This window comes from Coregonus clupeaformis, chromosome 14 (assembly GCF_020615455.1).
Source record: "Coregonus clupeaformis isolate EN_2021a chromosome 14, ASM2061545v1, whole genome shotgun sequence".
Taxonomy (NCBI): Eukaryota; Metazoa; Chordata; class Actinopteri; order Salmoniformes; family Salmonidae; genus Coregonus; species Coregonus clupeaformis.
Window position 1 is genome coordinate 22980076 of NC_059205.1, and position 25674 is coordinate 23005749.

A 25674-nucleotide genomic window follows, 5' to 3' on the forward strand; every position below is an offset into this window, starting at 1 on the left:
GACCACTGATAATCTCCCTCGATCTGGGGCTCCACGCAAGATCTCACCCCGTGGGGTCAAAATGATCACAAGAACGGTGAGCAAAAATCCCAGAACCACACGGGGGGACCTAGTGAATGACCTGCAGAGAGCTGGGACCAAAGTAACAAAGCCTACCATCAGTAACACACTACGCCGCCAGGGACTCAAATCCTGCAGTGCCAGACGTGTCCCCCTGCTTAAGCCAGTACATGTCCAGGCCCGTCTGAAGTTTGCTAGAGTGCATTTGGATGATCCAGAAGAGGATTGGGAGAATGTCTTATGGTCAGATGAAACCAAAATAGAACTTTTTGGTAAAAACTAAACTCGTCGTGTTTGGAGGACAAAGAATGCCGAGTTGCATCCAAAGAACACCATACCGACTGTGAAGCATGGGGGTGGAAACATCATGCTTTGGGGCTGTTTTTCTGCAAAGGGACCAGGACGACTGATCCGTGTAAAGGAAAAAATGAATGGGGCCATGTATCGTGAGATTTTGAGTGAAAACCTCCTTCCATCAGCAAGGGCATTGAAGATGAAACGTGGCTGGGTCTTTCAGCATGACAATGATCCCAAACACACCGCCCGGGCAACGAAGGAGTGGCTTTGTAAGAAGCATTTCAAGGTCCTGGAGTGGCCTAGCCAGTCTCCAGATCTCAACCCCATAGAAAATCTTTGGAGGGAGTTGAAAGTCCGTGTTGCCCAGCGACAGCCCCAAAACATCACTGCTCTAGAGGAGATCTGCATGGAGGAATGGGCCAAAATACCAGCAACAGTGTGTGAAAATCTTGTGAAGACTTACAGAAAACGTTTGACCTGTGTCATTGCCAACAAAGGGTATATAACAAAGTATTGAGAAACTTTTGTTATTGACCAAATACTTATTTTCCACCATAATTTGCAAATAAATTCATTAAAAAATCCTACAATGTGATTTTCTGGATTTTTTTCCCTCATTTTGTCTGTCATAGTTGACGTGTACCTATGATGAAAATTACAGGCCTCTCTCATCTTTTTAAGTGGGAGAACTTGCACAATTGGTGGCTGACTAAATACTTTTTTCCCCCACTGTACATCTGGCAAGTCTCCATGGGCACTCCCTGTCTTTGATGTTCATCACTTTTTACCCCAAGTCAGTATCCTAAACATCACTCATGCTATCCTAAACATCACTAATCTACCTTGACATAATGGAATGTAGACTTCATGGCCCCAAACCACTCATCTCTTAACTCTTCCTTTGTCCTCACAACACTATGACATGACATCATTATACCATAAAAACATCATATCAATCCACTCTTTTTTTGTTGTTGTTGTGGTAAGTGACATGACTTAACCCCAACAATTCACATATAACTTAATATAAAATACAATATTCTCCCATCAGTAGTACACACATCTCTGACTAGATCCTAAACTATGCTAATTGAGAATTGATTCCTTCCACCTTTCATACCTGAATCCAACTTGATTCTCCATATATTTAATCAACAAAGGTATAAATTCTCAGTCATCTATCTTATGCGATCTCAAACCTCTATAAACTCAGTCTGAGTAAAAGATAAACACATAATTACCTACTATATATTCATGCTAATAATCAATGTAGTCAAAACCCTATTTTTTATATATATAAGGAAAAATCCCACATAGATTATTATCCCCCCTTTTAAAATAACCTATTTTTCTGATACACGCAATCAAAAAAAAACATACATAGAAATAAATTGTTACCATATAAACATAAACAATACACAACAATTATACATACTCATTACTAAGTCACATGAATATTATAATCTATACACATGACTATAAAAATAACAAAAACATCCGTCTTCTTCCTCCTCGCGCAGTCAGAGGAACCCCAAGCTTTTCCTGGTCACTTGGGGCGCTATCTGATCCACTGATATTCGTCTTCTTCCTGTAACCCTCAATTTCATGTCATACAATTCCAATTTAACATTCCTTGTCCTCAATCAACATTATCAATGGAATCTGAACTGGAATAAAACTACATAGAAGAAGAATCATTCCTTTCCCTCCTTGCATTAACATCAACTGATACATCTCTAACTGTAATAACTGGCATGTTAAAGATCATTTGTACATATCTTAAAATCAATCCTCTAAAAAGTTTAAAACAACATCCCATAACTATGGCTACAATAATTACTATGACCACTAGAGGACCTAGAATGCTTGCCATCCATGTTCCTATGGAATTACCACTAAAAAACATTTGGAAAAAAACTTCAACAGCATTCAAATTACCATATCATCCTAATCTTAATATAATATCATCCAATGCCATGTGATTATCAATTACCCATTCTAATAATTAACATCTCAGACCCAATTCTTAAAAACCCATGATTGTTAAAATAAACAATATTCAACTCCGACTTTGTTCTCCTAATATGACATACACATTATAACACTCTATTATCACTCCCTGTTAAATCATTACATCTCTCAACTATTCCTGCTTTAATAATTCAACCAAATTCATATCATATGAAAATATCATAACCCCATGATGGTACCCAATTAAGTACTTGCTAATCAACCTAGATATTTACCACTCTAAACATCCATATCAATATCACCCAATACTTCAAATCTATATCATTACTAATATGTTAATACTTTAACCCAATTAATCAACATCTTCATGATTTCATTCACAATCCTCACCTTAACTTCCATATTAAAACTTCCAGAATGTATACTTATATTATCATACATTATAAACATTCATACTTCAATTATGACTCTCCTCCTCCAGAAAATAAATACAGATCATTATCTCAATGCATTCCTAATACTATCAATTTAGCAGTGTATATACCCAAATTATCAAGTTTAGATAATTCAAATTTTATTATCAACAAGCAACCCCTTTATTCCACCCGGCACTTAAATCTTCTGGCGTCTCTTCATGTTGTTCTTCAAACAGCTTCATATTTCAAAATGACTTGCCCATTACAATGTCACAATTACAATGTCTAATTCGATTTACCACCAACTCCACAACTTCAATGTCCATTTGTCAACCATTATACCAACAACATGAGAAATGTTGCATTTGAACAGATCTTTCTCCATTCTCACTCAATGGTGGACTCCTTTCCCACTCCTTCGATATAAAAACATGAGAAAATCCTTTGATATCTTCGATTTGTTGTTATAGACCAGTTGCATGTAAAAGTGGTATTTTACAAAAACGTCTTCAACGCCTCTGATATTCATCTTCAGCCGGTTCATAGTTTGTTACTTTTACTTATTTATAGGTTCACACCATTCTATGCCAAATTATCCCTTATTATGCATTAAGATACCATCTGTATTTACCTCACTAGAAGACAAAAAACACAACAATTTAATTGATTTAATTTCTAAACCAATAAATCCCTATAAACATTTACCATATGACAAATTATTATGCTTTAACAATTATTCCTAATACTAATTCCTAATATACTTCCCAATTTCTATTATATAAACCCTTTAAATACATATAACCGAATGGAATGACAACCAGTTGATTCCTGAAAATCTGTAAATCTTGAAATTATTGGAGGTCAATAGCTCTGTTCCTCCACTGAGGTAATCAGCCATAACCCACATCTCATCATTATCCTTCATCTGACATCGTCCTCCATCACCTGATAATTGTCATCAACAGTATCCTCATCTCTAATCGTCAATTTCATCTTAGCCTTCTGTAGCATTGGTTGACATGATACCTGTTCAATCTCCCCTCTATCCATACCTCCTTTGTGTAGACTGTGTGATGATGCATGAACCTTCTTCCTTCCCTAGTTCTATGATCATGCAGAGTCCTTCTCCATTTATCACCATCTCTCTGTTGTTGTGTCCTTCTATCAGCGTACCAATATTCCTTGCTTCCACAAACACACAAACAAAACAAAACAATGCTCCGCCGAAGCAGTGCCATCTTCCTCCTTTGTGTTAGAAAAGTCCTGCAATGGTACATACAGATCTAGGAATCTCTCTCTCTTACTTGCCCCTCCATCAAGGTAGCCATCAACACCTATTACTAACCTTCCCACTTGGGTGTTGTCCATCAATGACTTCATTAATCCTTTAACACCACATAGTCTCCAAATTGCAGAAAATGTCCAGATTCTCCTGGTAGGTCTGTCAGAAAAGCCTTCACCTTTTCGAAAAAAAAGTATTCATAACATTGTTAGTTGAGACACAGCATGCTACTTCAACCTTTCTTCTTATCATTCCTGATCATCCTTTTAGATTAGGAAGTGCACATTATTGCAGCTTGTTATAGTCACTAATGTCATAGAAAGGCTTCCTCTAAATTCTGCCTTATACCACAAATACATTTTCCCCTAAAACATTTAATCTAACCCATAACACATGACTTACTACAGCTCAAATTCTTACTATGATATGCAAATATACCAATAAATCCTCATACCATCAATACTACCCCCTTTTTTGAACACATGAGTCACAACGTGATTCATGCTTTCAAAAACAAAACACCAACATTGTTTATTAAAGCCTAAAAAAATGAAATAAAAAAGACAACCTTTGATAATACCTCAATTTACTTCTATCCCGTAAAGTAATCCACGATTAGTATATTTAACTATCAACAGGTACTCCTCATTCAGGATAGCTCTCTCTCTCCCTTGTTATTATCTAGCCCAAATCATATATATCAAAATCAAATTATAAACCACTACACAATAGTCAGTTTTAATAAATTACCCTCAACTCAATAAAATGAACTATCTTAAATTCCTCAGCCCTTGTTTCTAGGATTACTAGTGTGGATGATCAGATCACACCAGCAAGTCAGAACAGAGTTCAGAGGTCATTGAAATCATTCAACGAATTGATAGTATACTAATCATTACCACCATTCAAAACATCTAATAAATGTTATGTACCCCAAGTGTACATAAAATCCTAATGACATTTACTCTCATAAGAAATCATGTATACCCAAAACTCAGTCAAAAATAAAAATAAAAACTCCATAAAAGTCATTGTGTGTGCTCCTTTAAGACGTATCACCTTTGACCTGTTGAAACTCCTAACACTCAAAATAACAACCATTTATAAACATCATACTAGGTGTGTTGTGTTTATTTGAAAAACCCATTTGTAAAACAAATAAAACAAACATGGCCAGGCCTTATATAATTTGGTAGCTCCCTATGACAACCTAAAAATAAAACTACTTAATTAGACTAACTAGCTCCACCTAGCCTACATACTTTTTTAACATCCCAATGAGATATAAAGAAATCCCCATGTTCCTGGAAGAGAAAGTATACATGTTGTCAGTGGCGGCTCCTGAAAAAATTCTCAGGAGGGGCAATTTTTCTGATGATTTAGGTGACCTACACACATTTAAAAAAAGATATGTCCAGCAACAACATGAAGACAGGGGCAGCATATAAGTCAATACCAGAAGCATTTATTGACTGATCTCAAAAGTGTTGGCTTACCAGGGTTGGTGGAGCCCTCAGTTTCATCTTTGCCTCGCAAAGCTAACTCAAACACTCCGCAAAACTTCACACACTGGATTAGCCGGCTGAGGATGTGGCGGTTCTTGCTAATGTCGTAGTAAATATATTTGTTATAGTGAATATGGAATATGATATGTTGAGTAAAATGTTGTGCTAAGATCTATTTAGGTCAGGAGCTGGTTATAAGTTCTGTTCCTATCCAATAACAATGGACAAAAGGGTCCTATCTTGTCAGCCTTGTCAGCAGGTGGCCAAGGACAACACCCACGCCATAGGCCTCTCAGTTCTTCCAACTCACGAGTTCTTGCTCTGAGGACACACACACACACAAACACACACACACACACATCATCACTGTTAAACACACACACACACACACACACACACATCATCACTGTTAAACACACACACACACACACACACACACAAAAATCCCCTCTCTTAGGCTGAACATTTGAAGACAGAGAACCCGACTCAGAGCCAATGCAACAGTGACAGTAGCCTGCAGGGGACCTCGCCCAACTCATCAGGACCAATCAGAAGATCAGAACTACTAGATTGAACCTACTTCATTTATTGCATAAAATGTCTGCACACAATGTTTCGGGGCTCTCTTCAGATAATAATAATAATAATAATAATAATATGCCATTTAGCAGACGCTTTTATCCAAAGCGACTTACAGTCATGCGTGCATACATTTTTGTGTATGGGTGGTCCCGGGGATCGAACCCACTACCTTGGCGTTACAAGCACCATGCTCTACCAGCTGAGCTACAGAAAGTGGATACTCATGGATGCGCATTGCAATTGTAAAATGTCAACACAATTGGAGACACCACGTCATTTTTGGAGACATGTTATTGACAGTAAACTATTGTAGATGCGACTGCTAACTAACTAAAACATTTTAGCTGGCTAGCTAATCATCTTAGCTAAATGTGGGGCAAACAATTCAGTTATTTACCGTTAATTTGAGGGATTGGGGTGAAAGAAATCGAGTTACATAGTGATACTTTACGATATACTGTATTGACAATATCGCAATATTTTAGCGCTAGTTGGCTGTACCTGCACCAAAACACCATTATTGTTCCTTCATAGCTTGTTCTCAATCTTTTCACATTGGGAGCCAATTTGTTTTCAGCACTTTTATTTCCATGACTGATCAAAACTCGTTCTCATGGCTTTCTGATCCCTCTGCAACAGACATATGGTGCGCAATAAAATCACAGTATCGAATCGCAATACGTATAGAATCATGAGACTCGCAATGCTGATGCATATATCTTATCGTGAGGTTCCTGGCAATTCCCAGCCCAAGTTCATTTGCCACAACAAATCTCTTCGCTAGCAAACGCGATGTCTTCTCCAAAACGGCAATGTGTCTCCAGCAATGTTTACTTTTTTGACGTTCTATGGCATCTCCACTTTCCAAGCATATATGACCACATGTAATATTTTGGTAAGTGATGCAAATAGTGAACTATGTAGGGCCAGGATGTAAAATATATGTAGCTGCAGCAATTTCTCTTATCTGATATGGTAAGTAATGGGGCTTAATTTATAGCTCCCTAAGAGTTTGACGAACGGGTCCGTGAACGCGATTCCAGATATATTTACCTCTGAATAAACTGCCTTTATTACACCATATCCACATCCAGTAAACTTGTGATTATCAACACTAACCTCATTGTTGTGGCGGCGGACAGCTAGCCTGTATCCCTCGTCATCCAGTTGAGTGAGTGGCAATGTCTTTTTCGTTCGTACCAATTTTTGGAAAATCCTCGGGTGTAGGACTTTCCGCCTTTAGTAGAAACCTGTTGAATTATTAAATTTGGTCTGGGAGGTCCTAATTGTTTCGTTGCCAATTTATCTTAATTTGTTCGCCGACAAAAAGGAACTTCTTTCAAACAATCCACTCTTTCCTCAGTTACGTTCATGGTTACGTAACGTATGACGAAAGCGTAAGTGCAAGCCCACAGACACCCATTGAGATTGTATTGAAGGCTCTGAAATTTGAAAAAAATAGATTTTACATGGGAGTCTATGACAGAAGTTCTGGGCGATTTTCAATCTGACTGAAATCGCCCCAAAAGGGGGTGGAGCCATTTGAAGCACGACTTTAGCCTGATTCGACATTTAGTGGCAGTGTGGCACTGTGGCAGATCAGACGTATAGATTACAACACTGATAACTACTGTTGCCGTGATATAATTGATTAGAAAAAAAATCCCTTCCTTTTCCCGTTTGGCAGTGCGTCGCCCATATCGCCCTATTGAACAGGCCGTCCCTGCATGTTGTTAACATATAATCAACAATCCAAAGATAGTAATTACACACAAAACATTATATATATATCCCCAGTCCTATCTCATCAATAATCATTTGTATCAATGTCACTCCTCATAACTACTCCATAAAAAGATTATATAAAACCTCTCAAAAAATTTAAACCACTCAAAATTCCTCTGAGTTTACAATGATTATGTTGAATTGATTACCCTTCAGATCATATCCTCTTTAAATATCACCATGATTACTGAACCCTTAACTCTGCTCTTTGTGATCCCATATGAAATAAACCATTATCGTTTACTACAGATACTACTACTGTATCAACAACTTAGGAAATATCAGTTTCCCCTTTTTATTGTTCCTAACTTCCCTCTAAATGTAAAATTCCATACATTATCCAATACAATCACGTACTCCACTTAAGTAAGACTAGATATCTTATCACCGGCATCGATTAAAAATTGTTTGATACGTTGTGTCCTACTTTACCCCTAACATAATATTATAGGATACTTCCATCAATCCTGGATAAAAACTCTCACTTAGAAGACACTAGATAATAACACGTTTCATTAAGTTAACTACACCTTCCACTATAAACCTATAACCCCTTTTTAGTAATTTAATCATCGCAAACTGTTGTATTGATGTTTTTAAAAATATAAACCTATTGTTTCATAATCCAAAACCCACAAAAAGATGTCTACTTAATCCATCAGGCCAACAGCAACAACTATCTCCCATCGTTCAACGTACTATAAACAACCTATCGTTATCAGAAGTAATGAACCATCGTCATAATTCACCGCTGTTTAAACAAATGATATAATGTCATAATACTAATGATCAATTATCAAATATCGTTTCTTATTGAACTATCTAGACATGTTCTTCATTAGTAAATCGTCTCCACAAAGCAATACTACCTAAACATATTCTCATTCTCCTAAATATAAATGATTACTTAAATTAAACAATCCCATTCAACATCAAGTCAACCTGTCTCATCACCCGATTAACTTACTTACTTTTTAAACCCTCTACAATATCTATCATACTCTACCGCTAATTTTCCTCATAACGGTACCTCATCAGATGACAAATTAATTTAAAGTTATAGTCAAAACCAATAAAACATCCATTCACCGATATGCAATTTTAATTACTATGTTATCCTATCCGACATGGATTGGTAGGACAACATCTTTCCTATAATGTTATCAATGAAACCAGTAATTCATGTCAATAGCATCAATGTAAAATATTTGCTTTCTGTCTCTTACTGGGTTCGAACCAGGGACCCTCTGCACACATCAACAACATTCACCCTCAAAGCACCGTTACCCAATCCGCGATACTAGCAAAGCAACTACTTCCAGTTCATAGAGCAAGTGACGTCACTTAATGAAAACCTTGCCCTAGCTCTCACCGCTAACTAGCTAGCCATTTCACCAAACATTCAACCCCCAACGACTTCCTACAAAATACGCGATCCTTGTACACCTAACGTAACCCATAATGTCCCTTACAGCGCTCTCACGTTTCAGCAAGCCCCAATGGTTAACACCCGCAGACAAAAATTGAAATTCTTCAAACAGCGTTCTGCATTTACCTCTATCATAGGGTTTAAAAACTAACTTAACAACATTAACCATCCTAAATTGCCGTAGTAATGTCATGTTTGGTTCAGTTTATCTATTACGATATAAGACATTCACTTCTCCATGCGTCGTAAACTATATCCTATTTCTCTTGTAATCAACTAAAATCATAGCCACGCAATGAAACCATCACTCCGCCATTATCAGAATGAATGAGATCTATTCAACTATCCTTTCTAACACACTCTTCCACACCAAACACTTTCTGTAGTTTACCATCATATATTGAAATCATCCATTTATCACTATCCAATTTATTTATAGACATATTTCACCATTTTCACTCGTTTAATCTAATAAAACCTTAATCAATGCCCAACAAAAAATACTACCACGCACTCTTCTCTCCATACTCGTTAACATTTTATACATTTGACTCATTTAGCTGAAGCTCCTATTCCGAGCGACCCACAATTAGTGAGCTCATACATTTTTATACTTATACTAGGCCCCCTTGGGAATCGAACACGCAACCCCGGCGTTGCAAGCACCATTATCCACCAAACGAGCTACAAGTGTCCTGCTATTTAAACCACACACGCTTCAAATCATCCATTCAACATCACCAAACCAAATACTCCGTCGTACCCATTCAATCAACACATCAGCAGTAGAATGTACACTCATAAATGCAGATTGTTACTCCATGCCTTGAAATGATAAATAGATTTCCACCAATAGCGCCATTACAATGATTTCTCATCTTACCCTCTGATACAAAATGAAGTTCCCTCACTGTACTACGTTAGCTCTACCATGATAATTATTTACATTGAACCCCCTATTTGCTTTGTCTAAAACAACATTACTTATGGTCAAGTTATTCCACTATCACATGATCCAACAACAGTATAAACTTAGAAAACCCATATTAATTACTTTCTTCAGCCACGACGTACGTCTACGTTTGGGTGAAAAAATATAATACAGACATGGCACTCTAATTATGATTTTGTCATTACCATTTCCAAATCGTCACAACTCCTTATAGAACGTTAGAAACGTCTAGATACTCACATCAAATAATCCTTCAGTTAGTTTAACAATCCTCATTCAACCCAAATCATCCTCTCCTTCATTCTCTCAGCGGAACCAAAAAAACAGACTGTAATTTCCAAGGACACTGCCATGCCTGTCCCAGAAAACACACTCTTCCACTACTTTCTACAATAACATCAAGCTCTATTTACCCCTTATAAATACTCTCCTGAGGATATTCATTATCACCCATGCAATGTTAGTAACATTCAATGTTAGTAATTTAAATACTTGCATCAAATCCACTTCTGATAATGTTTTTAAAATGTAGTTCGCCTTTAAATGTCAAATTTTGGTGCTATGATTCAATATGTTACATGTCATTGGCTCCATCTCCTGGTCGTTTTGAGTATTACACAGGGATTTATTCTCACTTCTGTGTAAGACGATTTACCACATCAAAGGTCCGTAACCTATTTCTCTCTTTTGTAATGTCTTTCACACTACGGGACTAAAAACCCACTACTTTATAATGTACCATACATTAAGGGTGTCTTCCGCCCATTCTCTTTATGTCTTTACCTGAGCCCATCCATGGAATCATCCACTCTCTTTATAATATAATGTTTTAAATCATATTAAAGGTGCTCTGCGCCTTATCTCACTATTCTGTTGCATTTACTCCTTACTTCGAACACTCTAATTTGAATCATAGCACCATTTAATAGTCAAATGATATATTCCTCCTTACATCCCTTTACATAATTCAATACCACTCATCGTCCCCCTTTAAAAATATTGAATTTTAAAGGTCCGTTACAGCTAAGCCTTACCACAGATAAGCAGATTTTGACATAATTCAAAAAATGAAAGTCTGCTTACCTGTTAGTTGAGCTGTGAACTGCATCCTGTTCGTTTAGACGCCAATATGTTATGATGAGTTTCTCAGGTATCAAAGAATCAAGGATGCAAGGATATACTTAGACATTCTGTGGAGATTTCATACCAAGTATTTATTGAATCACGAGCTCGTGGGTTCATCTAACAAACTGACATAATAATAATATGCCATTTAGCAGACGCTTTTATCCAAAGCGACTTACAGTCATGCGTGCATACATTTTGGCTTTGCCCTTCGTCAGCTGAACTAAGTAGACAAAGAAGACTCTCTATCTTATATAGCCTTTGGTTCTCCTTCCTTTCACATACATCTGGCAAGTCTCCATGGGCACTCCCTGTCTTTGATGTTCATCACTTTTTACCCCAAGTCAGTATCCTAAACATCACTCATGCTATCCTAAACATCACTAATCTACCTTGACATAATGGAATGTAGACTTCATGGCCCCAAACCACTCATCTCTTAACTCTTCCTCTGTCCTCACAACACTATGACATGACATCATTATACCATAAAAACATCATATCAGTATGACTGTAGGCATGTTTCTAGAGTATAAACAATGAATATAAACAGTGTACCACTCCATAGTGTTCCCTTGGTTTATGTCAAAATGGTTTCTCAGCCATATCCCTCCCCTCTGTGTGACTACTGTAGGTGTTTGCCGAGGAGGTGTGGGAATAGTTGTACCACCACACGCTCCATGTGTCCCTTCACCCCGTATCTAAATAGTTTGAGTCTTTCCCTTCCCCTCTGTGTAACTAGGTAGTGGCTGAGGAGAAGAGCAAAACCAGTAGTGGGAATAAACAGTGTCATAGTAATGTACCTCCAGACACTCCATTGTTGCCCTCTCACTCTGTGTCAAAAATGGTTCCTCACTATCTTCCCTCCGCTCTGTGTGTCTGTAGGTGGTGGCCGAGGAGGCATGGGAGAACCACATCAAGAGGAATGACTCCATCGTCGTGGACATCTTCCACGGACTCTTCAAGTCCACCCTGGTGTGCCCCGTCTGTGCCAAGGTCTCCGTCACATTTGACCCCTTCTGCTACCTGACCCTGCCGCTGCCCATGAAAAAGGAGCGCACCCTGGAGGTCTACCTGGTCAGGTTGGACCCCCTGGCCAAACCCACACAGGTAACTACAGTATCTGGGTTGTATTCATTAGTGCACACCGTAGCAAAAGCTTTTGCAACTGAAAACAAAAACGTGTTTCTTATTGGATAGCACCTCCCCGTTTTGCCTTGTTTGCTTCTGTTTTGTATCTAGTGTATATGACCAAGGTCAGTCTGGACCCCCTGGCCAAACCCACACAGGTACTGAGCTGTTACCGCTTACCTAGAAATGAGTCATCCTTCACATATTGTGGTCACCCACAATATTCTCTGCTTTTGAATGGATATCCTCTAAAGTGGATTTGAGTATTTTGTAATCAGTTTATGCTCTGAATAGGGCCAGATGGAATCTGCAGGGAGGTCCTTTTTATCAATACCTTCTGAAAGCATGGTGTATATTTAATGAATCTGCAGCTATTCATTCTTCATGGGGCTTGGGGAAATGTTGTTCCTGCGGATGAAGTTATGAGGTAGTCTTAGGACCCCAGCTTAATGGGCGTTTGTCTTTCTCTGTGTTTCAGTATAAACTGACTGTGCCCAAGGTGGGCTACATATCAGACCTCTGTACCTCGCTCTCCACTCTATCTGATGTCCCTGCTGAGAAGGTAAGACACACACACACGTCTGTCCTGCTCTTAACTAAATCAGTTCTCCCTCGAAAAATAGGTTTTTAACCTCAAGGGATTGTATACCTGGTTAAATAGAGGCTAAATGAAAATGTACGCTCTGGAATGGCGTACAGTGCATTCGGAAAGTATTCAGACCCCTTCCCCTTTTCCAGATTTTGTTACGTTACAGCCTTATTCTAAAATGGATTAAATTAAATTGAGCTCAGGTGCATCCTGTTTCCATTGATCATGTCAGAGCAAAAACCAAGCCGTGAGGTCGAAGGAATTGTCCGTAGAGCTCCGAGACACGATTGTGTCGAGGCACAGATCTGGAGAAGGGTACCAAAACATTTCTGCAGCATTGAAGGTCCCCAAGAACACAGTGGCCTCCATCATTCTTAAATGGAAGAAGTTTGGAACCACTAAGACTCATCCTAGAGCTGGGCACCTAAAGGTCTCTCAGACCATGAGAAACAAGATTCTCTGGTCTAATGAAACCAAGATTGAACTCTTTGGCCTGAATGCCAAGCATCACTTCTGGATAAAACCTGGCACCATCCCTACGGTGAAGCATGGTGGTGTGGGGATCATGCTGTGGGGATGTTTTTCAGCGGCAGGGACTGGGAAACTAGTCAAGATCGAGGGAAAGATGAACGGAGCAAAGTACAGAGAGATCCTTGATAAAACCCTGCTCCAGAACGCTCAGGACCTCAGACTGGGGCAAAGGTTCACCTTCCAACAGGACAACGACCCTAAGCACACAGCCAAGACAACGCAGGAGTGGCTTCGGGACAAGTCTCTGAATGTCCTTGAATGGCCCAGCCAGAGCCCGGACTTGAACCCAATCGAACATCTCTGCAGAGACCTGAAAATAGCTGTGCAGCGACGCTCCCCATCCAACCTGACAGAGCTTGAGAGGATCTGCAGAGAAGAATGGGAGAAACTCCACAAATACAGGTTTGCCAAGCTAGTAGCATCATACCCAAGAAGACTCGAGGCTGTAATCGCTGCCAAAGGTGCTTAAACAAAGTACTGAGTAAAGGGTCTGAATACTTATGTAAATGTCATTTTTCTATTTTTATTTATTTATACATTAGCAAAATATTCTATAAACCTGGTTTTGCTTTGTCATTATGGGGTATTGTGTGTACATTGATGAGGGAAAAAAAGCAATTGAATCCATTTTAGAATATGGCTATAACGTAACAAAGTGGAAAAAGTCAAGGGGTCTGAATACTTTCTGAATGCACTGTATGTGTACTTAAGATGTTTATATTTTCTTTCCAAATTCAGATGATTGTAACAGATATCTACAACCATCGGTTCCATCGGATCTTTGCCACCAATGAGAACCTCAGCAGCATCATGGAGAGGGACGACATCTATGTGTGAGTGTCAGATACAGACTATTCTGGGAGGGACTACCTGAACCTGTCCAATAGGAAACACTCAGTTTTCCCTTGCAAAACATTTTGCTACGGTATGCCCGAATGAATACGACCTTTAACTTACAAAAGATGCAGAAATCTGCAACACATTCACCCTACCCTATACAGTGCCTTGCAAAAGTATTAATCCCCTTGGCGTTTTTCCTATTTTGTTGCATTACAACCTGTAATTTAAATGGATTTAATGGACATACACAAAATAGTCCAAATTGGTGAAGTGAAATGAAAAAAATTACTTGTTTCAAAAAATTCAAAAAAATTCATAACAGAAAAGTGGTGCGTGCATATTTATTCACCCCCTTTGCTATGAAGCCCCTAAACAAGATCTGGTGCAACCAATTACCTTCAGAAGTCACATAATTAGTTAAATAAAGTCCACCTGTGTGCAATCTAAGTGTCACATGATCTCAGTATATAGACACCTGTTCTGAAAGGCCCCAGAGTCTGCAACACCACCAAGCAAGCGTCACCATGAAGACCAAGGAGCTCTCCAAACAGGTCAGGGACAAAGTTGTGGAGAAGTACAGATCAGGGTTGTGTTATAAAAAAATATCAGAAACTTTTAACATTTACATTTACATTTACATTTTAGTCATTTAGCAGACGCTCTTATCCAGAGCGACTTACAGTTAGTGAATACATTTTTTTTTTTTTATACTGGCCCCCCGTGGGACTCGAACCCACAACCCTGGCGTTGCAAACACCATGCTGCTCTATCAACTGAGCTACATCCCTGCCGGCCATTCCCTCCCCTACCCTGGACAACGCTGGGCCAATTGTGCGCCGCCCATGAGTCTCCCGGTCGCGGCCGGCTGCGACAGAGCCTGGATTCGAACCAGGATCTCTAGTGGCACAGTTAGCACTGCGATGCAGTGCCTTAGACCACTGCGCCACTCAGGAGACTAAGGTGACCAACATCCCACGGAGCACCATTAAATCCATTATTAAAACATTGAAAGAATATGGCACCACAACAAACCTGCCAAGAGAGGGCCACCCATCAAAACTCACGGACCAGGCAAGGACGGCATTAATTAGAGGGGCAACAAAGAGACCAAAGATAACCCTGAAGGAGCTACAATGCTCCACAGCGGAGATTGGAGTATCTGTCCATAGGACCACTTTAAACTGTACACTCTACAGAGCTGGGCTTTATGGAAGAGTGGCCAGAAAAAAGCCATTGCTTAAAGAAAAAAATAAGCAAACACGTTTGGTGTTCGCCAAAAGGCATGTGGGAGACTCCCCAAACATATGGAAGAAGGTATTCTGGTCAGATGAGACTAAAATTGAGCTTTTTGGCCATCAAGGAAAACGCTATGTCTGCCGCAAACACAACACCTCTCATCACCCCGAGAACACCATCCCCACAGTGAAGCATGGTGGTGGCAGCATCATGCTGTGGGGATGTTTTTCATCAGCAGGGACTGGGAAACTGGTCAGAATTGAAGGAATGATGGGTGGCGCTAAATACAGGGAAATTCTTGAGGGAAACCTGTTTCAGTTTTCCAGAGATCTGAGACTGGGACGGAGGTTTACCTTCCAGCAGGACAATGACCCTAAGCATACTGCTAAAGCAACACTTGAGTGGTTTAAGGGGAAACATGTAAATGTCTTGGAATGAATGGCCTAGTCAAAGCCCAGACCTCAAACCAATTGAGAATCTGTGGTATGACTTAGATTGCTGTAGACCAGCGGAACTCATCCAACTTGAAGGAGCTGGAGCAGTTTTGCCTTGAAGAATGGGCAAAAATCCCAGTGGTTAGATGTGCCAAGCTTATAGAGACATACAACAAGATACTTGCAGCTGTAATTACTGCAAAAGGTGGCTCTGCAAAGTATTGACTTTGGTGGGGTGAATAGTTATGCACGCTCAAGTTTCTGTTTTTTTGTCTTATTTCTTGTTTGTTTCACAAAAAAATGTTTTTGCATCTTCAAAGTGGTAGGCATGTTGTGTAAATCAAATGATACAAACCCCCAAAAAATCCATTTTAATTCCAGGTTGTAAGGCAACAAAATAGGAAAAATGCCAAGGGGGGTGAATACTTTCGCAAGCCACTGTAGTTCTGTAGCTTTGAGGTGGCATTTGTTCTTAATAACTAACTTAACGTAGCAGGCGTCTGAGCGGGGTTTCTTTCTTTCTGGTCCTGACGAGAAAGAAAAAAAACAGCACAGATTCTCTTCTGCACTGTTGAACCAATCCAGTAAAAGTGGAGGAGGAATTAAGATGGAGTGTCGCCTTGTTAACGTCCACAGGCTCTTTCCATTTCCCCTGAAAACTGGATACATCTGGTTGTTGCCGAGCCTGCAGAGGGTGGTTCTTAACTGACTTGCCAAGGTAAATAAAGGTTAAATTAATGGGGGGAAAAATAAATCTCTCCTTGTTGTACAGCTTTGAGGTGGCAGTGAACCGGCTGGAGGACACAGACCATGTGGTGATCCCAGTCCACCTTAGAGAAAAGTACAAGCAGTCAGGGTACAACCACACCTCCACTCCTCTGTTTGGCCAGCCCTTCCTCATCACTGTCCCCAGAACACTCAGCGAGGACAAGCTCTACAACATGCTGCTGCTGCACCTCTGGTGGGTCACATACACACACACTCGCGCATGCATACAGTCTATTCGGAAAGTATTCAAACCCATTGACTTTTTCCACATTTTGTTACGTTACAGCCTTATTCTAAAATTGAGTGAATTTTTTTTCTTTCTCATCAATCTACACACAATACCCCATAATGACAGTCAAAACTGGTTTTTACAAATGTTTGAAAATGTATTTTAAAAAACAAACAGAAATACCTTATTTACATAAGTTTTCAGACCCTTTGCTATGAGACTTGAAATTGAGCTCAGGTGCATCCTATTTCCATTGATCATCCTTGAGATGTTTCTACAACTTGATTGGAGTCCACCTGTGGTAAATTCAATTGATTGGACATGATTTGGGAAGGCACACACCTGTCTATATAAGGTCCCACAGTTGACAGTGCATGTCAGAGCAAAAACCAAGCCATGTCAAAGGAATTGTCCGTAGAGCCCCGAGACAGGATTGTGTCGAGGCACAGATCTGGGGAAGGCTTCCAAAACATTTCTGCAGCATTGAAGGTCCCCAAGAATATAGTGGCTTCCATCATTCTTAAATGGAAGAAGTTTGGAACCATCAAGACTCTTCCTAGAGCTGGGCACTCGGCCAAACTGAGCAATCGGGGGAGAAGGGCCTTGGTCAGGGAGGTGACCAACAACCTGATGGTCACTCTGACAGAGCTCCAGAGTTCCTCTGTGGAGATGGGAGAACCTTCCAGAAGGACAACCATCTCTCCAGCACTCCACCAATCAGGCCTTTATGGTAGAGTGGCCAGACAGAAGCCACTCCTCAGTAAAAGGCACATGACAGCCTGCTTGGAGTTTGCCAAAAGGCACCTAAAGGTCTCTCAGACCATGAGAAACAAGATTATCTGGTCTGATGAAACCAAGATTGAACTCTTTGGCTTGAATGCCAAGCTTCATGTCTGGAGGAAACCTGACACCATCCTTACAGTGAAGCATGGTGGTGGCAGCATCATGCTGTGGGGATGTTTTTCAGTGGCAGGGACTGGGAGACTAGTCAGGATCGAGGGAAAGATGAACAGAGCAAAGTACAGAGAGATCCTTGATGAAAACCTGCTCCAGAGCGCTCAGGACCTCAGAATGGGGCGAAGGCTCTCCTTCTAATAGGACAACGACCCTAAGCACACAGCCAAGACAACGCAGGAGTGGTCTATTTTTCAGCCAAGACAAGTCTCTGAATGTCCTTGAGTCGCCCAGCCAGAGCCCAGACTTGAACCCGATCTAACATCTCTGGAGAGACCTGAAAATAGCTGTGCAGCGACGCTCCCCATCCAACCTGACAGAGCTTGAGAGGATCTGCAGAGAAGAATGAGAGAATACAGGTGTTCCAAGCTTGTAGCGTCATACCCAAGAAGACTCGAGGCTGTAATCGCTGCCAAAGGTGCTTCAACAAAGTACTGAGTAAAGGGTCTGAATACTTATGTAAATGTGATATTTCCGTTTTTGCTTTGTCATTATGGGGTATTGTGTGTAGATTGTTGAGTTAAAAAAGCAATTTATTCAATTTTAGAATAAGGCTTTAAAGTTAACAAAATGTAGAAAAAATCAAGGGGTCTGAATACTTTCCGAATGCACTGCACATACATACATGTGCTTTACAACATGCTGCTGCTACGCATCTGGTGGGTAGGTAACCATTTCAGAAACTGCCACTAACTAACCTTGTGCTCTGCGCTCTTGTTAAGTACTTAGCCTAATTGTGACCGATGTTGCTATAAAAAGGGCTATATAAATACTTTTGATTGCTCTTTTCATTGTTTCTAAGGAATCTTTTTAGTTTCTAGTGTAAACTAGGCTTTGACACAATGTCCCGATTTTTATATGTTTTCTCATGAAATGTTTTATACTCCGGGAGCACTGAAGAACTGAGTAATAATACCATTGAGGGTGGAATGATTTTGAGGGTGGATGTTTCTTTCTTCGGGGGGAGCATATCAATTATGTTGAGCGGTTAGATGTTGTTGGAGTATGTCTGTATGTATTGAATGGTAACTGATTATATTAATATTGTGTGTTTGTGTTGTATGGGACAGTCGGTTTGTGCGTTCTGTCGTTGAGGAGGACGACACTGAGGAGACAACCCCCTCTTCTAAACAACACACTGTCAATGGCAACGCTACCAATGGAGTCCTGGAGGAGGGCTCGCCCAGTACGTAACACACACACGCTCAAACAGACACATACACATGCGCTCACCTGGGCCTTTTTACTGAAGAATGTGTTTGTTTCATATGATTGTGTTTCCCTTTGATGTATGTTGTAATTGATGTGTAAGTAGATATGTATAGTGTAATTGTTTTATTGATGTGTTCATGCAGGGCTCATCTGCGAAAGAGACTGTGGTCTCAGCATTAAATAAAGGTTAAATAAAAAATGTAACCCCTGTCGATAAAGCTATTTCGAAATTTGATCAGCTGATCCACTCCATTCCAGGCGAGATGGAGACTGACGAGCAGGATGGAGACGACGAATCCAGTCAGGACCAGGAGCTGCCCTCTGAGAACGACAACAGCCAATCAGAAGACTCTGTGGGTGGCGGGGACAACGAGCTGGAGAACGGGGTTGGTCCAGAGGGAGAGAACTCGGGGACCAAAGCTCACCAGAACCAGACGTCTACGACGATGGGGGAGAAGAAGAGATTGTTTACATTCCAGTTTAACAACATGGGCAAGACGGACTTCAGCTTAATCAAGGAGGAACCGCGGCAGATCCGGTTCGACGAGGGACACCTCAGACTCAGTGGTAAGATCTGCATTTTACATTCAGTACGCAGATGAAGTCACAACCCTCCAATAAAGATAAAAACATGGTAACGTTCTAGTAACATTATACTTATTGTAAGCACTAAGCAGTGCCTCTACTAGTTGTTAATGCACAATCCACCTTTGTCTTTCCGTTACATTCTCACCTTTACAATGAGTCTTAAAGGGTATATTGCTCTGTCTCTGTAACAGACAGGTCCTATCTCTCTTTGGACTGGGAACCAGAGGTCAAGAAGAAACACTTTGATGAGGGTATCACAGAGGTAAGGCTTTCTACTCTCCTAACATTAGAAACCATTTTACCTACACTACCCTCCGTATTTATTTGGACAGTGACGATACATTTTGCCCTATACTCCAGCATTTTCTATTTGAGATCAAATGTTTCATATAAGGGGTCACCTTTTATTTGAGGGTATTTTCATACATATGTTTTACCATTTAGAAATGAATTCACTATGTATCTAGTCCCCCAATTGGAATACTTTTTTTTCATAAGTATTTGAACAAATTAACTTAGTGTATTAAAGTAGTCAAAATTTGAGTATTTGGTCCCATATTCCTAGACTACATCAAGCTTGTGACTCTACAGACTTGTTGGATGCATTTGCAGTTTGTTTTGGATAATGTTTTGCCCAATAGGAACTGAATGGTGAATAATGTATTGTCATTTTGGAGTCACGTTTATTGTAAATAAGAATAAACTTCTACATGAATGTGAATGGTACCATGATTATGGATAATCATGAATGAATTATGAATAATGATACGTGAGAAAGTTACAGAGGAACAAAGATCATACCCCCCAAAAAATGCTAAACACCCCTGTTATTGGTAATGGTGAGAGGTTAGCATTTTTTGGGTGGGTATGAGCTTTGTTCCTCTGTAACTTTCTCACTCATCATTATGACAGGTGACATTCTGTACTGTCGCCTCATATAAAACATTTTATCTCAAATCCAAAATGCTGGAGTATAGAGCCAAATATACGAATTTTTGCGTCACTGTCTAAATAAATACAGAGGGGAGTGTATATCAATTAATGTCAGACTCCTCTGTATGGATGTCTATGTGTTTGTCCTTATGCATTCAAACTAGAACAGTGTTTCCCAAACCTGGTGTGCTAGTTTGTAGATGAAATAGTTGGAATAGCTGGAGGTATTTGAGCAGAGGCTTGGGAAACACTGTTGGAGAATGAATGTCTCTCTTTAAGCCTTGGATGGTAATAATGCTGGACTAAATAAGTAATAACCAAAATCTCGCTCTGCCTGTGAACAGGACTTTGAGAAGCATGAGAGCATGGAGTATAAGCCTCAGAAGAAAGCCTTCTTCAAGCTGAAAGACTGCATCGAGCTGTTCACCACGAAAGAGAAGCTCGGAGCTGAGGACCCATGGTGAGACTTACCTTCATATTGTCAAGGCTAATAAAGAAAATAATGAACATTTAAAAGAACAGTACACTCAAAATACAAATTAACATGGTATTAGTCTCGGTTAACCCAGAACTAAAATCTTCCGTAATTTGGTCACATGCGTAATTTATCCTGGCTGTCTCAGGTACTAAGAAAGTGGATGCTTTTTTAAATTGTCAAATAAAATATAATAATTCATCCATCTATCCCAGGTACTGTCCGAACTGCAAGGAGCACCAGCAGGCCACTAAGAAGCTGGACCTGTGGTCTCTGCCTCCAGTCCTAGTGGTCCATCTGAAACGTTTCTCCTACAGCAGATACATGAGGGACAAGCTGGATTCACTAGTCGATTTCCCACTCAGGTACGGTTTTGACCAGATGGCCATACTTTTCTGTCAAAATAAGCTATCATGTCAAAGTTTATTAACAAGTAAATTAAAAACATTCTTTCCCTATGACTTAAAGGGATACTTTAGGATGTTGTTCTACTTCCCCAGAGTCCGATGAACTCGAGGATACCATTTTTATGACTCTGCGAGCAGTTTGAAGGAAGTTGCTAACATGCATGCCCATACACTTTTTGGCCGGGGTAGGCAGTCATTGTAAATATGAATTTGTTCTTAACTGACTTGCCTAGTTAAATAAAGGTTAAAAAAATATGTATAGTCCAGTCATTGTGCTAACGCTAGTTAGCATTTGCTTGCAAAACTACCTCTAACTTCCTTCATACAGGACAAAGACATAGAAATGGTATCCAGAAGTTCATCTGACTCTGGGGAAGTAGTTAAAGGGCCTCATTGCCAAAATGAAGTATCCCTTTAAGTTGTAAATCACTTACACAAATGTTGAATATCACTTGAAGAGAAAACAAGGAATGCTCCCCCTCATGAATGGTTCTTTGTGTGATTCTCTCTCCAGTGACATGGAAATGTCAGAGTTCCTGATCGACCCTAATGCTGGTCCCTGTCGCTACGATCTCATTGCGGTCTCCAACCACTACGGAGGCATGGGAGGAGGACACTGTAAGTCTGATTTTAAGTCTCCTTATATGACAATTTGGCTATTAACACTAGAAGCGCAGACGACGTCGTTTGAACATAATGTGTATTCAAAATGGTAAATTCTGACATTGCTAGCCATATTGTTTTCCGAGTTGATTCAAACAAGGAAGTTGAACCAACAGTCTTAATTCAATGCTTGCTTGTAGCAGACAAATGCTGATCTTCTCATCTTATCTTTGGGACACTTAGATACTGCTTATGCGAAGAACAAGGATGATGACAAGTGGTACAACTTTGACGACAGCAGTGTCTCTCCAGCCAACGAAGATCAGATAGTGGTGAGTTTCATGGTCCTCTAACATCTTGTCAGATACACAGCACTGCCCAGTGTGAATTGAATGTGCACTTCATATTATACTATAATGTAAGCCATTAACCTGCATCCTGAATGTGTATGATGTTATAGCAATTTAGATATATCTTTTCAGTTCTCAAGTTTCATTTTGTTATTACTACACTGTATATCAAGTTACTGTGCTGCTGTGTGTAACTCTGTGTGTGTGTGTGTTCAGTCCAAAGCAGCGTACGTGCTGTTCTACCAGCGCCAGGACACAGTGAAGGGAACAGGCTACTTCGATCTGGACCGAGAGGAAGAGGAGGAAGAGGAGGAGAGAGAGGAGGAGAGAGAAGGAAAGGAGGAGAGGAAGAGCATCGCCCCAACCCCGCGGGCCTCTGCTTCAGTCCAGAGTGACAAAGAGGATGTCAACGACAATAAGAATGAGAAAGAGCAGGAGCCTAGCTGCGACGTCACCATGAAAACCAACTGAGCTGGAGAAACGGAGACAGAGCGAGAGACAGGAATATCCATCCAAAGCCATATCGACAGACACAGAGCAGTGGGCCAGCCCTGAGGCTGCGCTCTGACCTCTGACCCCATCCAGCCCTACAAAGAGTGGGCTACCAGGAGAAACTAACCACTGAGAAGCTAGTCAGTGCTGGAACACCCAAGCAACATTACTAAAGCAATCAGGGCCTATAGATGTCTGTGGTCTGACCGACCGGTCTTATCCGGGCTGCAATGAGTCTCCACCATGTCCATTCTACATGAATCATCCACTCTGGAGGAAAATAAGTCAAGCTCTGTTCTGATCCTGAACAATGACATCATACTGAAATAAAATAGATCCATTTGAAGCTTTAGGAAGGCCTGCATTACGGAGTTCAGTTCATCATAGTATCAAACACAGAATGTCACAGTGCAGTGGTGTCGCTGCTTTGGCGCTTCCAACCGATCCTCCCTCCCACCCACCAGCTTAAATGTTGTTTTAAAAAAATATTTTTGAGAGAGCAATGCATTGGCATACCATTTTATCATTATTATTAAGCTAAATATATTTTTTGAATGAACACTGAATTATTATTATTAGGTTTTCATGATGCTCTGAAGCTTTTTGGGGGATTCGTCCTAATACTTTCATTTTGTTACACAATCACCTCCACCCCCATTAAAAAAAAAAATTGTATATTTGTGCCACATACTGCAATTGTTTTACAAATTACTCTGAGCCAGGGTCTTCTCAGTTAAAACGCTTTGAACGCTGCCTTTAAACACTGTGGTCAACAGAACACGCATCCACACATAGTGGCCCTGTGTAGAGTAGGAGTGCTGATCTAGGATAATTTTTGCCTTTAGGAGCATAATGAATAAGGTTATATGGACAGGGGGGGACCTGATCTTAGATCAGCCCTCCTACTCTGCATGTGAGGAGGAAGAGCAACATACATTTTATAATGTAAAACAGCCAAACCAGTCGTGGTGATCTTGCATTTTAGACACATAACTAATGTATACAATATGAGCCTTATGATTAAGTTCTGTCGTTTTTTTCTTCTGCTGGTCCCTACAGTAAGTATCATCCTAGCCACATGAAGCCAAGGTCAAGGTCCAGAAACAACCCCTAAACCCCTAGACACTTTTGTAGATCTGAAATGATCAGATAGGTATGAGAAAGGGGGCGAAGAATTCACCTTACCTTTCACATGACAAGGTGGAGCTAATAGCATATTGCTCACACCCAATTCTTTCAGATCTGCATAAGTGATTAGGAGACATGTTTGTTTAGGAGGTAGGGGCTTTTCTGGAACGGACCCACCTCTCTCAGGCTGTATGTTGCATTACTAGCTTTACATGGCTTTTTTTAGGCTCTCCTCCACTACCTGCTCCTTCTAGAGGCTTTTTGAGATTATGAATATTGGTGATACATTAGATTTCTGTCTCTTGATTGGATCACCTCAGCCTTAACTCTTAATCTCAGATTGTAGCCTTTTCTTTGCACATTATTATGTCACGCTGTTTGTGCATGGCCCCGAAACACAAATACACACACACACACTTGAACAGGACACAGATACGAGCTGAAACTCATTCATATACTCACAGGAAAACTTTGTACACACCCTCACACCCTATCTTTGCTGTCCCCATCAGAAACATCCATGAATAGCAACCGCTGCTACCGGAAATCAACCAATAAAAAAGAAAAGTCAAACACTTGGGCCGGAATGTATACTGAATGACTGACTATTGAACTGATCCACTTGTAAGGCAAGGTTGGTTTTTTTTGCCTCTTTTTTCTTGCTTTGATTAAATGTGAGGGGGGGAAATAGTAGGGGGTTCATTGTCTTTGATAGGAATAGCTGGGTACTGCTGTATGTGTCCTCTCTTCCAAGGGAAAATAATGCTTCATTGTGGTTGGAGCATGGAGTAGGGTCTTTCTCTGGAGAGGGCGGGAGGGATGGGTGGAGGGTAGGATTACTGATCAGCCTGAGTGGGTGAGATGTGGTGATTACATATAGGCTATATAATACTGTACATAAGAGTTCACTCTGTGAGTGCACATTTGATAACATGTATTTATTTATATGTAAGCGTTTAATAATACCAAAAAATATATATATATTTAAAGACCTTGGCAAGACTGAAGATGTAATGGGAATTTGGCTTTATAGTACACTAGTTCAGGGTTGCATCCAAAATGGCCCCCTATGCTGCATAGAGTTCCGTTCAAAAGTAGTGCCCTATATAGGGAATAGGCTGCCATTTTGGACACAGACCCATAATTCTTACCTGTGCTCTTCTCTTCTGGGGGATTGGATCTTTTTTAAAGGATGTTCTATTGTTCTGACTTTTCTTTTGTAAAGGTGAATACATTCAGGCATCCTTTGCATGACATGGGGGTTTCCAGGTTTGGCTGTGCTTGAGTTCACTTGGGTTTACATTTGAAATGTGCATGTGTATTTATACACCAACTTCAATAAAGTTGTGTAAAGCCTAGTACTCTTTTTT

General features: G+C 40.2%; 1 protein-coding gene across 6 annotated transcripts in view; it reads left to right on the forward strand.

Moving 5' to 3' along the window:
- Window positions 1-25662, forward strand: part of LOC121581246 (ubiquitin carboxyl-terminal hydrolase 15) — a 49152-nt gene extending 23490 nt beyond the window's left edge. For all 6 annotated transcript variants that reach the window (XM_041896739.2, XM_041896741.2, XM_041896740.2 and 3 more), the window contains 12 exons: window positions 12290-12514; window positions 13014-13097; window positions 14394-14488; window positions 16938-17126; window positions 19187-19302; window positions 19587-19895; window positions 20108-20178; window positions 21194-21309; window positions 21540-21689; window positions 22246-22349; window positions 22578-22666; window positions 22901-25662. In XM_041896739.2, the coding sequence (XP_041752673.1) occupies window positions 12290-12514; window positions 13014-13097; window positions 14394-14488; window positions 16938-17126; window positions 19187-19302; window positions 19587-19895; window positions 20108-20178; window positions 21194-21309; window positions 21540-21689; window positions 22246-22349; window positions 22578-22666; window positions 22901-23155 (1803 nt within the window). In that variant the 3' untranslated portion in view covers window positions 23156-25662. The remainder of the gene's footprint in view (window positions 1-12289; window positions 12515-13013; window positions 13098-14393; window positions 14489-16937; window positions 17127-19186; window positions 19303-19586; window positions 19896-20107; window positions 20179-21193; window positions 21310-21539; window positions 21690-22245; window positions 22350-22577; window positions 22667-22900) is intronic.
- The last annotated feature ends 12 nt before the right edge of the window (window positions 25663-25674 follow it).